The 13,987-nt window shown below is 42.9% G+C and overlaps 1 protein-coding gene across 3 annotated transcripts in view; it reads right to left on the bottom strand.

Annotated features, from left to right (window-relative positions):
• Nucleotides 1–13,987, bottom strand: part of PIP5K1B (phosphatidylinositol-4-phosphate 5-kinase type 1 beta) — a 124,375-nt gene that overhangs the window by 60,021 nt on the left and 50,367 nt on the right. For all 3 annotated transcript variants that reach the window (XM_052777776.1, XM_052777777.1, XM_052777778.1), the window contains one exon: nt 10,235–10,365. In XM_052777776.1, the coding sequence (XP_052633736.1) occupies nt 10,235–10,365 (131 nt within the window). The remainder of the gene's footprint in view (nt 1–10,234; nt 10,366–13,987) is intronic.

Below are 13,987 nucleotides of genomic sequence, written 5' to 3'. Positions count from 1 at the left end.
ACAAACTTGCCACCTTCCACTAATAACTGATGACAGAATGACAGAAGTCTATCCAACGCCACCTAGCTGCCCCTGCATGCATACCACCAAAACCAACAGGACCGAACTGCTGCTAATTAAACAGTGTGAGCTGGTGAACAAGCTTTCTCAGGCTCTAGAAATGCATATACTTCAGACTCTTGAATAGGAGATGAAAGGAGGGAAAAACCAACTTGATTTCTGTCTGGAAATCACAAATAAAAAGATGGTTGTGGATGACCAATGATACATACAAAGACATTAGAATACTGCTGCTTCTTTGAGTGTTAAACCATTGTCGTGGTTTAACCCCAGCCAGCAACTAAGCACCACATGGCCGCTCACTCACTCCCCCCAACCCAGTGGGATGGGGGAGAAAATCAGGAAAAGAAGTAAAACTCGTGGGTTGAGACAAGAACGGTTTAATAGAACAGAAAAGAAGAAACTAATAATGATAATGATAACACTAATAAAATGACAACAGTAATAATAAAAGGATTGGAATGTACAAATGATGCGCAGTGCAATTGCTCACCACCCGCTGACCGACGCCCAGCTAGTCCCCGAGCCATGATTCCCCCTGCCCCCACTCCCCCCAGTTTATACACTAGATGTGACATCACATGGTATGGAATACCCTGTTGGCCAGTTTGGGTCAGGTGCCCTGGCTGTGTCCTGTGCCAACTTCTTGTGCCCCTCCAGCTTTCTCGCTGGCTGGGCATGAGAAGCTGAAAAATCCTTGACTTTAGTCTAAACACTACTTAGCAACAACCGAAAACATCAGTGTTATCAACATTCTTCACATACTGAACTCAAAACATAGCACCATACCAGCTACTAGGAAGACAATTAACTCTATCCCAGCTGACACCAGGACAACCATACACTTAAAAACTAGTGAAGGCTGCCTAGTCCTAATGAACTCATCTAATCACTTTATCGTCTACAGTATCACAACTCCAAGGTGTTAAAATCAAATCCACGTGTACATTATTGTTCTATTAGACAGCAAAAAATGGAAATCTGTAGGATACTAGGCTGAAGATGGTAGTTTTTCTTTACAGTTAAGATTTGCTAATGCTGCTTCTTCTAAGGTCTTTCAGCTGCTCAGAACACTGCCAGTCTTGTCTGACATTAAGTTTTATGTAGTTGGATGCGTCTCACTGAATTTTTGTGCAACATGAGGATGCCACAGGGGTCATATATAGCTGCTGGGAACCTGGGGGCATACTTGTAAATGCATTTAATTGTTGTAAGATGCAGACAAGAACAGAACAGAGTGTTCCCTGCTGAAGCACCACATCATTGTCAGGGAAGATTAATCATCTAAACTTTTTTATAAAGTCCTACCTTTCAGTACATAAATACCTTTATAAATCTGCTTCCTGCAGCCATAAGTCAAAAGCTTCTTTTGTGAAAGTGTGGCAATAAACAGATTACATGTCCTTACTATACCAGAACATGTACTCTTGTTGGAACTTCAGCAGGCTGAAATGAAGATAAGGAGGTTTGCTATGATAATACCATGGATAAGTGCATATGGAGTAAAATGACCAATACTGGGTCTGCAGGTAGACAGTATGTATAGTAAGTGGAGATTTATTCCAGAATAATTGCAAAACAGAGCAATTATTTTGGAACAGCATCTACAGAGAGAGCAATTCCATGTATTTAGAGCACATGAGCTTACTTTATTACAGATATGACAGTCAATTTCACTATGCAGACAAGTGTCCTTATTCTTTGTAAAATCATCTTAAAAAATCCCTTTTACACCCTACCATTTCTGTTGAACATATCAATTAGTTTCAGCTTCACTGCCTAATAGAATAGTTTACAAGATCCCAACAGTAAGCTCCTCTGTGATGTAAGCAGCAAGCTTGACACAAATTTAAGATTTTTTGGTTACCCCTCTGGAATAAAGTTTGTAAGGTTTTCTTGTTGCTACTTTTAACAGAAAGAGCGTCCTCACTTCCAGTAATTTCCTACAGTAATGGAAAACCTTCAAATTCCTTGTGGCTGAGTATGTCTTTGCTCTTACCTGAAAAGGACAGTTTCCACTGTACAGATGCTTGATGTAAATACATCTTTACCCTATTTAGACATGAAATTATTCACCTTCCACTCTATTAGCTCTTGAGAGAATGTATTTCATAGTTTATCCCCACATTTTCTTGGTGCTTTTTACAAGTGCATTTCACTCTGGCTGGATTAAAGTATGTGCACAAAGCACTACGTATAACAATTTTTAACCAGGCTAGGGAGTTTCATGGGGATGATTATGTCTTTGAAGTTGAACAAGAAAAATACCTGTGATCTGTTGACAAAAAACTTAATGCAAAATGGAGCTTTGGATATAATAGAAGTGTACTCTATAAAAAAAAGAAGGTAATCATATAATTTTCCTCTCAGATAGTTGAGGGTGCAGGTCTACCAGAAAAAAAAGAAAAGGAAAAATAAAGGCTTTTAATACCAGCTTTGATTCTGGCAATCTTGAAGAATTCAAGTCTCTGTATACAAGCTATGACAAACAATATAGGCTTTGGAAAGATTAGGAAGCAATTGTAACTTATGAGGTATTTTAATAACCTTAGCTGTAAGACCACACAAAAGCAAAAGATTGGTAGGTAGAATAAAAAAAGAGAGATTAAGCTTACTATGCACGTTTGCTTTAATACTTGAATTTTAGATTTTTTTTTAAATCAAGCACACCTAGAAATGACAGTATGTGCATCTTAACCTGTCTCTTAGTAAATGCTGAAGGCTGATTTAAGTGTAGGTTGTGCAGTATCAAACTAAAAATGAACTAAAACTAATTATACTTTTAATGGCTAACACCATGGCTTGCAAAAACTTTGCTGAACCAGACACCCAGATATGTTTCTCGGCAGCTTTTCTTTACTATGGCCGCACCCTGGTAGGACGTATTCAGGAGATAGCACACCTATCTGAAGGGGCAGAGAAGGCTAGCTGCATCTCTTCATAGCAAGCTTTCATCACAGAGCAATGTCAATAGGCTCTGATGTAGCTGTCAACAAAAGAAATAGTCACGCTGTAGTTGTGGGCCCATGTATAACCTTCTTGTATGTTACTGTAAAAACAGTGAAGAGGAGGAACACCTCAGTTCTCTCATGTGAAAGCAACTCTTTTTTAAATCTTAAAATCAAAATAAAACATCTAAAATTAAATGCTCCAAATATAAAAAACTAAGAGTATCCAATCTCAGTTTCACTGTTCTTGGATAAAGCTGCTCTTTTACAATACATCAAAATGTGTTTAAACTCTACAAACCATACCCAATAAATACATACTGACAGATCAGGTAGTGCTTTGGTGTATTCATTTCCTATATATCATTTTAGGAAAGGAACTGTTTCCCACATGATGGAAGTAGCTATTATGGCTACCTGTACAAATAGGTGCATGTTTGTTTTTTTCATATTGTGGGATAAAGTCCAGTGGTAATATCCTTGTTTTTCACGGTATGTTGTCCTATACTTTCAGTTACTATATGCTATCCTAAGCAGTCCTCTGCAAGGCAGCTTTGAAATACAACTGTGAAAAGTAAATATCTTCAAAACAAGTCAAGCCAATCATATCTATGTAACAGCTGAATACACAGACATTTTTTATGATTATGATGATATGACTATTTCAGAACCAACTGGAGATGCCAATAAACCAAGGGATCACAGAGTACTTTAAAAATAGTTTAAATATTTCTACATAACCACACAAGTATCCAGGTTATCACAGGTTTACCAAGAATTGACAGTAACAGAAGTAGCTAAGACCAGTAATTCATAATGAACATGTTTTTGCTTTTGTTGCCACAGTATCCCCATTTTGAATCCTATTTGTTTTGCAAACATAAATGACTTCCTCCTATCTGTGCTATCACTCTACTCACAAACCATAAAAAGTGTGTCAGAACTTGGGTCATCCTGTGTACCTCTGCAACCAAAGCACCAAAGAAGAGCAGCAGCATTTTATCAAAGGCTTCAGGCCACTTTCTTATCTGTCTTGTGAAACTGCGCAACTGGAAACAAATACAGTGCCATAAGTTACACACCAACTAAGCGTTAGTGTGAACATTTGAGTACTATTCACACTGAACCTGCAGAACATTCTTTACTAACTTCTTTAATTACAAAGACACTACTTAGCACATCAGGTAACCTATGATACAGGTTTGGTACAAGGATTTTTCCAAGGGCAAGTGTCAGTTTTCCTCATTTTTCTAAATCAGTCCTCAAAAACACACCAGAAAACAGTACACTTCAGTTTCAGATGTAGGATAAAGCCCAGACTGGTTAAAATATGTCAAAGGTTTTACTTTTCTTAGTACTTTTGACTACTTATTTGGGCTGTCATCCAAATGCTATCATAATACAATATTAAGCTTTTGACATTAAATAGCAGAAAGCAGTGAATAATCTTTCATTAGCATCACAAGAAAGCAATTTGTAATTGAACCAATTCACTGTACAGATGACTGTAGGTGCAGGGTGCATACAGGTCAACAGCATATAACAGACTTGCTAGTTAAATTAGAAACCATAGCAAATGTTCTCAATATGCAGGGTCTAGACCCTGAAAATTAAGTGTATTAGCAGGGGAAGTGCATAAGACTGATTAACAGCTTGATGTAAAAAGGTCAGACTCACAGCTGTGCTTAGCAGCAGCCTCCATCTAAAAAAACAAAAAGAGATGGAGCCTGAAACATATTGCCTTGCTCCAAATGCTCTGCATTTCTGAAGCTGCATATGACTGACTAGCCAAAGTTAGCTGACAGAATGGAGCAGCTTCTGTTCGGCTTGTCAAGCATCACCATAGAAAATGTGCCTACTTAGTACGTCTGCTGGAAGAGCTTAGCAGGCTGCACACATTGCCATCTCACAGGCAGCTGCATGGCCCCGTGGCCCAGTGACCAGCTCAAGCCACCACTGCCTGAGACAGCTAGGCTTATTAGCTCGGCAAGGAGCCTTTCTAACCATGGCCACATTACTTGGAGCCATCTCCACACTTGAATCAAACAGCTGTCAAAACATTGCTGTAGCCACATTGCACAAATGACTGATTTGGAGACAAAATGTGCCACCAAGAAATGAACTGGTTACAACCAAGTAAGTCAGGGGCACAGAGCAGAATGCAGGAAGGGGAGAATATGCCTCACACAGCTGAGTCATAGGACAGAGCACAGAGCACAGGCGGGATGCACAACCTTCCCACTGAACTCTCCAGCCACTGCTGCAGCACTACCAGCACCAGGTAAGCAACTCTCTTGCTACGTTTCCAAAGCAGCATTTAAAAGCCAGAAGAGAAGTTACTTGGCGTAGTTCCCCCGGGGTTTCACCCTATTCAGGGAGCTGGGCGGCAACTTCAGACACTGTATCTTCAGAATCAACTGGGTCACTGCAGACTGCATTTCTTTCTCAGTCCAAGGAGCATATTTGCATAGTGCCATTTAAACTCAATCTGGACAGTGGTTCTCAGTTAACTCCTTTATAGCAGCCCCTAGTAATACCTCCCTTAGTTCCCAAATGCAACACGTTATAAACTCCTGGGCAGGCTGAAGAGAAAGGGATGAAGGGGGTGCCACAATGTGAAGCAGAAAGTGACAAAGGCACTTTTCCACCCCCGTTCACCACTACAATGTACAAATGAAAGCAAGCACCTTACCAATTCAAATCCACCCACTCTACACAGATGCCTGTACTTCACTCAAAGTCACTTTCTGAAATAAACACTTGAATGAATCTGGGCTAAACTCTGACCAATTTAAGCCAGTTACAAAGTAACTGTGGACCAGGCATAACCTGCAATCCATGGAGTTACTCCTGATTTAGATCAAAAGCTCCCACAATACACAGGGCAGTTATGTTCAGGTCTGAATGGACCACTTTTTTCCCCTGGCATTTTTCTCTCTCCTTCATGAAATCCTGGAAGTGTTTTGCTATGGTTACCGAAGCTGAGGTACAGGTGGTGCTGAGGTTTACTTCAGGGGCTGAGAGATATGCAGAGACTATTTATCTTCTGCAACTGATAACAATTTATAAACAACTATCTTCTGCAACTGATAACAATTTATAAACAACTGCTGACTGTTTTCCCCTGACAGTAAAAGGCCACAGATAACACTATTTTGCTTGCTGGTGTGCAGGCTGCTGTTTTGTTGCATTTCTACTAGCTCAGGTCTATTTTATTGCTGCCACCATAACAGTGTGTCTGCTGCTGTCAAAGCAGCAGGTGTGCCCATGACTCTGCAAAACAGCTGTCGTCTCACCTCGCTGCCAGACCCGTATGAGGCAAGGTGGATGTAGGGGAAACATGGGAGGAAGGTGGAGCAGGACAGGTTGCGAAAAGGCAGGCTGCTGTGAACTGGCCACAACAAAGGGGAAGTTCAGCTAATAGCCTGCTTGCAGTTGCAGCTGAATTATGCGTACCCAAAGCAAGTGGAAAAAATGCTACTCCTTGCTTGGGAAGCACCTGCTTTCAGCACCACACTTGCTGCACTGTCAGGTTCTCCTCCAGCTGCTGACATCTGGCAAAAAGTTACTTAACCTTGGCTTGCTCTGAGGTGCTTCCACATAGAGGTCAGCCCACCGGACCTGCTGGTGTAACTAATTTCAGCTAATTGCTTTCAACCCAAACCAATCCAAAAGGGGAAAAAAAAATCATTAAAGTAATGACTTTTAACAATACTGCCTTCACATGTAGGTACTGTCATCGGAAAAAGTGAAGAGCACCTGAGGTGCACCTTGGGAGCGCAGCCCTATCTGAAAGAACGCTTAACCTTAGCTTTTTACCTCTGACAAGGGTAACGAAGCTACCTATAGATATGACTTAGGAGCAATCCACATAATGCCATCATGAAACACGCAATGTCTCAACACCCTCAACCAGCAAGAAAGAAGCCTGTATCATTATGTGCAATCCTAAATGATAACAATTTATGCAAACTAATGCCACTTTGGATTGAAACCATTTTAGATAACTGAATGTGCATGTTACATTGAGACACAGGAAGGACTTGAAATTTGACATTTCTGTGCATTAGCATAAAAAAATCAAGTGTCATGGTTTTAAGAGATTGCTATGGATAGCCAATTTTTAGTTTCACAGAGAATGTTATCAGCAAATGCTCTCTATAGAGAGGCTCTTTGTTGTAGTCAAGATGACTCACTGTTATATACTCCTGCTTACTAGATAGCTATGCAAAAAAAAAGCTATGCTGCTCTGGCTATTACTTTTGTCTAATTTTCCTCATATTATTTATTTATTTATTTATTTATTTATAGGAAGCTGTCCGGAAAGGTGCTACTAAAGCTTCTATAATAAATATTGTCAGCGCAAACAGGCTACTCCTTCTGCCTTTGTTTTCTTTCTAAGGCAGAAGGGATCTCTCCCAGCTCTCCCTTTAAACCAACACAAAACAGAGAAGTCTCATTTCTGAGTGTATATGGAAGTTTCACAGGAGAGAAAACATGCAATGCTATCGACTACAAACCATTTTATTTTACTTGTTCCTTTAAAACTATGTTAAAAAAGATAGAGATTAGATTTTTTCCCAAAACTGTGCTATGTAATAAAACAGTTTTAGCATGTATGTTTCATTTAATTTCCCTGAACAACAAACCTGGCATCGCAGCCAGACTACAGAAACCTGCATTGCTGTCACAGTCACACACTTCACAAATATGATGGCTCACTCCCTCTCACTCCATTTTTCAGACCAATAAAAACTTTTACATAATATGCAAATTTCTCAGCTGTAATTTGGATTTTTTTAAACAAGCAAAATTTTGTGATTAGAGTGTAGGAAACCACATGCACATAGTTAACCTCTCTATATTTACCTCATCTACGAGAGAAAGACTACAAAACTTGCACAAACCTTATAGTTAACACCAGAACAAGGATCTGAATACCCTCAATTACTAGGAACTGAACAATGTAATGTAAAAGCTTCATTTCACATAAGAAACAGATCTTTTTCTCCTTAAAGGATTTCTCAGTTCAGAGGAAAACAGGAGTTGAATGAAGCAAATTTACATAAGGAGAGATCAACTTTAAAGTGCTTGCAATTATTTTGTACATTGTCACTTTAACTTTGTTTTAGTGATGTCAGTAATTTTTAAGCATTGTAAATTATTAGAAAGAGTTTACGAAGTAGTATTCAAACTGCACATGAACAAAACTTTGAAAAACTCAAAGACAGCATTCCCAAATTCAGGGAATACTGCAATCATAGCATGCCCTTACAGAAATGATGGGCACTACTGGTACTTAGCACTTCTAAGAACCCAGACAACATTGAACAGAGCAAGTCATCCTGGTTTTGACATATATTTTTCCTAAACCTTCTTCATCCATTCCTAGCAAATGTAAGTTGGAAAAGTTACATGGCACTGTACTTCAGCTTCTGAAGCACCCAAATGAGTATGACCTTGATTTCTCTCATCAGCATAACTATATTATTACAAACTCTATACCATCAACTTGGCAGCGATACAAGCTGAGGTAGCCAAATGCAAAGCAGTAACGGTGCACAACCTGCAGCCAGCTAGTAAGAGCTAAGCTTCATCACAGGCTGAAGTCCTGGGTAGAATTTTATAGTATAGTGTAAATTCTTATATTATTCTTGACACTGCAGGACTTGAATTTTCATAATTTTGACAACACCTCAACAAAATGGCAAATATTATTCTCAGTTTTTAGAAACTAAACAAACATGTGAATGCTGGACGTAATACTTAATTGCATATAGATCCACAAATCACTTCCTGCTGTAATCAACAGATCCTTTAATTGAAAGTATCACAATTACTTTCCTTCTCTAGAAGTGTGTATTGGCTTTGTGTGGCAAGGTTTTGGTAGCAGGGGGGGCATTACAGGGGTGGCTTCTGTAAGAAGCTGCTGGAAGCTTCCCCTGTGTTCGAGAGAGCGAATACCAGCCGGCTCCAAGACGGACCTGCTGCCGGCCAAGGCTGAGCCAATCAGTGATAGCGGTAATGCCTCTGTGATAACATTTTTAAGAAGGGGAAAAAAGTTGGGACAGACAGAGAAACAGCAGCCAGAGAGAGGAGTGAGAACATGTAAGAGAAACAACCCTGCAGACACCAAGGTCAGTGAAGAAGGAGGGGGAGGAGATGCTCCATGCGCCGGAGCAGAGATTCCCCTGCAGCCCGTGGGGAAGACCATGGCGAGGCAGGCTGTCCCTCTGCAGCCCATGGAGGTCCACGGTGGAGCAGATATCCACCTGCAGCCCATGGAGGACCCCATGCCGGAGCAGGTGGGTTCCCGAAGGAAGCTGTGACCCCGTGGGAAGCCTGCGCTGGAGCAGGCTCCTGGCAGGACCTGCGGATCTGTGGAGAGAGATGCCCACGGAGCAGGTTTTCTGGCAGGACTTGTGACCCCGTAGGGGACCCACGCTGGAGCAGTGTGCTCCTGAAGGATTGCACGCCGTGGAAAGGACCCATGCTGGAGCAGTTTGTGAAGAACTGCAGCCCATGGGAAGGACCCACGTTGGAGAAGTTCATGGAGGACTGTCTCCCGTGGGAGGGATCCCATGCTGGAGCAGGGGAAGAGTGTGATGAGTCCTCCCCCTGAGGAGGATGAAGCGGCAGAAAATAACGTGTGATGAACTGACCGTAAACCCCATTCCCCGTCCCCCTGTGCCGCTGGGGGGGGTTGGTAGAGAATCCAGGAGTGAAGTTGTGCCCAGGAAGAAGGGAGGGGTGGAGGGAAGGTGTTCTGAGATTTGGTTTTATTTCTCATTACCCTACTCTGGTTGATTGGTAATAAATTGAGTTAATCTTCCCCAAGCTGAGTCTGTTTTGCCCGTGATGGTAACTGGTGAGTGATCTCTCCTGTCCTTATCTTGACCCACAAGCTCTTTGTTACATTTTCTCTCCCCTGTCCAGCTGAGGAGGGGGAGTGATAGAACAGCTTTGGTGGGTACCTGGCATCCAGCCAGGGTCAACCCACCACAAAGTGACAAGTCTCAAATCTTCAGTTGAATATCTTCCCATTTTTCTCCCTACCTTCATTTTCAATGACAACATGAAGACAGGATAATTTTCAAGCTCTCATACATTAAACTTACTCTAACTCCATTTTGTTAGAACTGGAAAACAATCCTTGTTTGAAATATCTAGTTAAGAGTTTCATTATGAAATCCTATTGAAAATACATTGAATAGGTTTGTCCTTACCTCGGTAGGAAGACACTTTCCACGACATAGAAGTCTTGCATAAGAACATCCCTGTCCGGTTTTGATGTAAGGTTTCCTACTGTGTATCCTATTCCCAGCTGGATAGCACCTTTAATAGCCGAGGATGTAGTCTGCATAGAAAGTAAGAATTCAAGCATAAGTTTCCTAAAAATAGATTTCTGTTCTTTACCAGTAATGTTATATGCTAAACTCTTAATCATTTTTGTAATAACACCGCCATGTCATCTTTACCCCCTAGACCACAGACAGATGACCGATTTTCAATCAAAAGATTTAAAAGAAACACTATGTTGTAGCAAAAGCTACAAAAATCAATGCTCTGGTTGTACAGACTGAGACTTTTCAAATTGCCCAAATCATTTAGACATTGGGTTCTAACTAATCATAGAATCATAGAATACCAGGTTGGGAGGGACCTCAAAGATCATTTGGTGCAACCTTTCATGGCAAAAACAGGGTCTAGACAAGATGGCCGAGCAGCCTGTTCAGCCAAATCTTAAAAGTGTCCAATGTTGGGGAATCCACCACTCTCCTGGGGAGATTATTTCAGGAGCTGATTGTTCTCATTGTGAAAAATTTTCCTCTTGTGACCAACCAGAATCTCCCCAGGAGTAACCTGTATCCATTATCCCTCGTCTTTTCTGTGTGACTCCTTGTAGAAAGGGAGTTTCCATCTTCTTTTTAGCCACCCTTTAAATACTGGAACATGGTGATAAGGTCTCCCCAAGCCTTCTTTTCTCAAGGCTGAACAAACCCAGATTTCTCAGCCTTTCCTCATATTGCAGGCTTCCCAGTCCTTTGATCATCTTTTGTGGCCCTTCTCTGGACCCTCTCCAGCCTGTCCACATCTTTTTTGCATAGTAGGGACCAAAACTGAACACAGTATTCCAGGTGTGCCTTGACAAGCACCGGGTAGAGTGGGATAATGACTTCTTTATCTCTGCTGGTGTTGCCCTTGTTGATGCAGCCAGCATCCTGTTGGCTTTCTTTGCTGCAGCAGCACACTGTTCACTCATACTGAGCTGCTTGTCCACCAGGACCCCCAGGTCCCTTTCCACAGAGCTGCTCCCCAGATGGGTAGATCCCAGTCTGTGCTGCACTCTTGGATTATGTTTTCCCAGACCTTACATTTGTCTTTGTTGAACATCATAAGGTTCTTGTTAGCCCACTCTTCCAGCCTATCCAGGTCTTCCTCCAGGGTGGCTCTCCCTTCCAAAGTGTCCACTTCCCCACTCAGTTTGGTATCATTGGCAAAATTCATCAGGGTATACTTGATCCCATCATCCAGATCCCTTAGAAAGATATTAAACAGCATTGGGCCCAATATCGATCCCACTTGTGACAGGCTGCCAGTTTGAAAAGGAGCTATTATCCACCACTCTCGGAGGGCGGTCTGTCAGCCAGTTCCCCACCCACCACACAGACCACTTGTCTAGACTGTAACGCATTGGTTTCTCTAGGAGGAGGCTCTGGGAAACCATATTGAAAACCTTGGAGAAATCCAGGTAGAAAATGCTTGCCCCACATCATCTGAGCAGGTTACTCTGTCATAGAAGGACATCAGGTTTGACAAGCATGATTTGCCCTTGGTGAATCCATGCTGGCTTTTCCCAATCCCATGCTTCATTTGACTTGTGATAGGCCCCAGGAGGATTCATTCTATAACTTTCCCAGGGACTGAAGTAAGACTGATGTGCCTATAATTTCCTGGATCCTTCTTTAAGCCCTTCTTGTAGATGGGGGTGATGTTAGCCTTCTTTCAGCATGCTGGGGTCTCCCCTCATCTCCACCACTTCTTAAAGATTATGGGGAGCAGCCTCGCAACAATGTCAGCCAGCTCTCTTAACACCCTTGGGTGGATATTGTCAGGGTCTATCGATTTGTAGGGGTCAAGTTCCTGTAACAGTTCACATACCAACTCTTCCTTCACTGATGGTGGGTCTGTGTTTGCATCAACCTGGATTTTTCTCCGAAGGCCTGGGACCTAACAGTGCTGATAAAGACAGAGATGAAGGAAGTGTTGAGAACCTTTGCCTTTTCAGCATTACTGGTGACCAGCTCACCCCTCCTGTTCAACAGTGGGCCAATATTTTCCTTCTCTTTCTGCTTGTTTACGTACCTGAAAAACCCTTTTTTGTAGTTTTTGATATCTTTGGCCAATTTCAATTTGAGCTCAGCTTTCGCTTTTCTAACTGCATCTCTGCACACCCTGGCAATGCCCTTGTAGTTTTCAACAGGTATTTGTCCACTTTTCCATGTCTGGTATGCTTCTTTTTTTGGTTTTGAGCAGACTCAGAAGCTCACAGTTAAGCCACGGGGGTCTCTTGCTCTGCCCGCTTCCGTTACCTTTAAAGGGCATGACTGGTTTTGTGCTTCCAGGAGAGTGTTCTTGAAAACCTTCCAGCACTCGCTAGCTCCTTTATCCTCCATGGAAGCTTCCCATGGAATCCCTCCCAATCAACCTCTGAGCTAGCTGAAGTTTGCTCTTCTAAAATCTAAAACCTTTGTCTTAGCACTAACCTTCAGCATGCTCAGCAGGATCCCAAACCCCACAATATTGTGATCACTGCAGCCAAGGCTATTACTAACCGAGATATTACAAAGCAGGTTTTCTTGGTTTGTGAGTAGCAAGTCCAGCAGTGCCTCATTCCTCGTTGGCACATTGGTTTTGGTTTATGTGGCAGGGTTTTGGTAGCGGGGGAGGAGCTACAGGGATGGCTGCTGTGAGAAGATGCTAGAAGCTTGCCCAGCTCCAAGACAGACCCAGCTCTGGCCAAGGCTGAGCCCACCAGCGACGGTGGTAGCGCCTGTGGGATAACATACTTAAGAATGGGAAACCTGTAGCAGAGAGGGGAGTGGGATGTGAGAGGACACCCTCTGCAGACACTGAGGTCAGTGCAGAAGGAGGGGAGGAGGAGCGCCGGAGGAGGGGATGCCCCTGCAGCCCATGGTGAGACAGCAGGCTCTCCCCACCCAGCCCATGGAGGGGAGTGGGGGAGCAGATGCCCACCTACAGCCCACGGAGGACCCCACACCGGAGCAGGTGGATGCCCCGAAAGATGGCCGTGACTCCATGGGAAAGCCCGCACTGGAGCAGTCTGTGCCTGAAGGACTGCAGCTCACAGAAAGGACCCACACTGGAGCAGCTCTTGAAGGACTGCAGCCCATAGGAAGGACCCACGCCAGAGAAGTTCATGGAGGACTGTCTCCTGTGGGAGGGACCCCACGCTGGAGCAGAAGAGTGAGGAGTCCTTCCACTGAGGAGGAAGGAGCGGCAGAGACAACGTGTGATGAACTGACCCCAACCCCCATTCCCCGTCCCCCTGTGCCGCTGGGCGGGGGAGGAGGTAAAGAAAATTGGGAGTGGAGTGGAGCCAGAAAGGAGGGAGGGGTGGGGGAAGGTGTTTTAAGATTTGGTTTTACTTCCCATTATCCTGTTTTGATTTGATTGGTAGTAAATTAAATTGATTTTGTTTTTTCCCCAAGTTGAGCCTGTCTTTTGCCCGTGACCATAATTGGTGACTGATCCCTCCCTGTCCTTGTCTTGACCCATGAGCTTTTTGTTATATTTTCTCTTCCCCAACCCACCAGGGGGGGAGGAGCGAGTGAGCGGCCTAGTGGTGTTTTGTTGCCGGCTGGGCTTAAACCACGACACACATCTAAGATTTATATGAGGAAGCAGTCCTCTACACATTCCAGGAACTTGATGGATGACATTTGAGCTGCTGTATT

The sequence above is a fragment of the Harpia harpyja genome, chromosome Z, assembly GCF_026419915.1.
Source record: "Harpia harpyja isolate bHarHar1 chromosome Z, bHarHar1 primary haplotype, whole genome shotgun sequence".
NCBI classification, from domain to species: domain Eukaryota; kingdom Metazoa; phylum Chordata; class Aves; order Accipitriformes; family Accipitridae; genus Harpia; species Harpia harpyja.
Note: the sequence above shows the minus strand (reverse complement) of the source record. Positions and strands in the feature narration are given on the sequence as shown.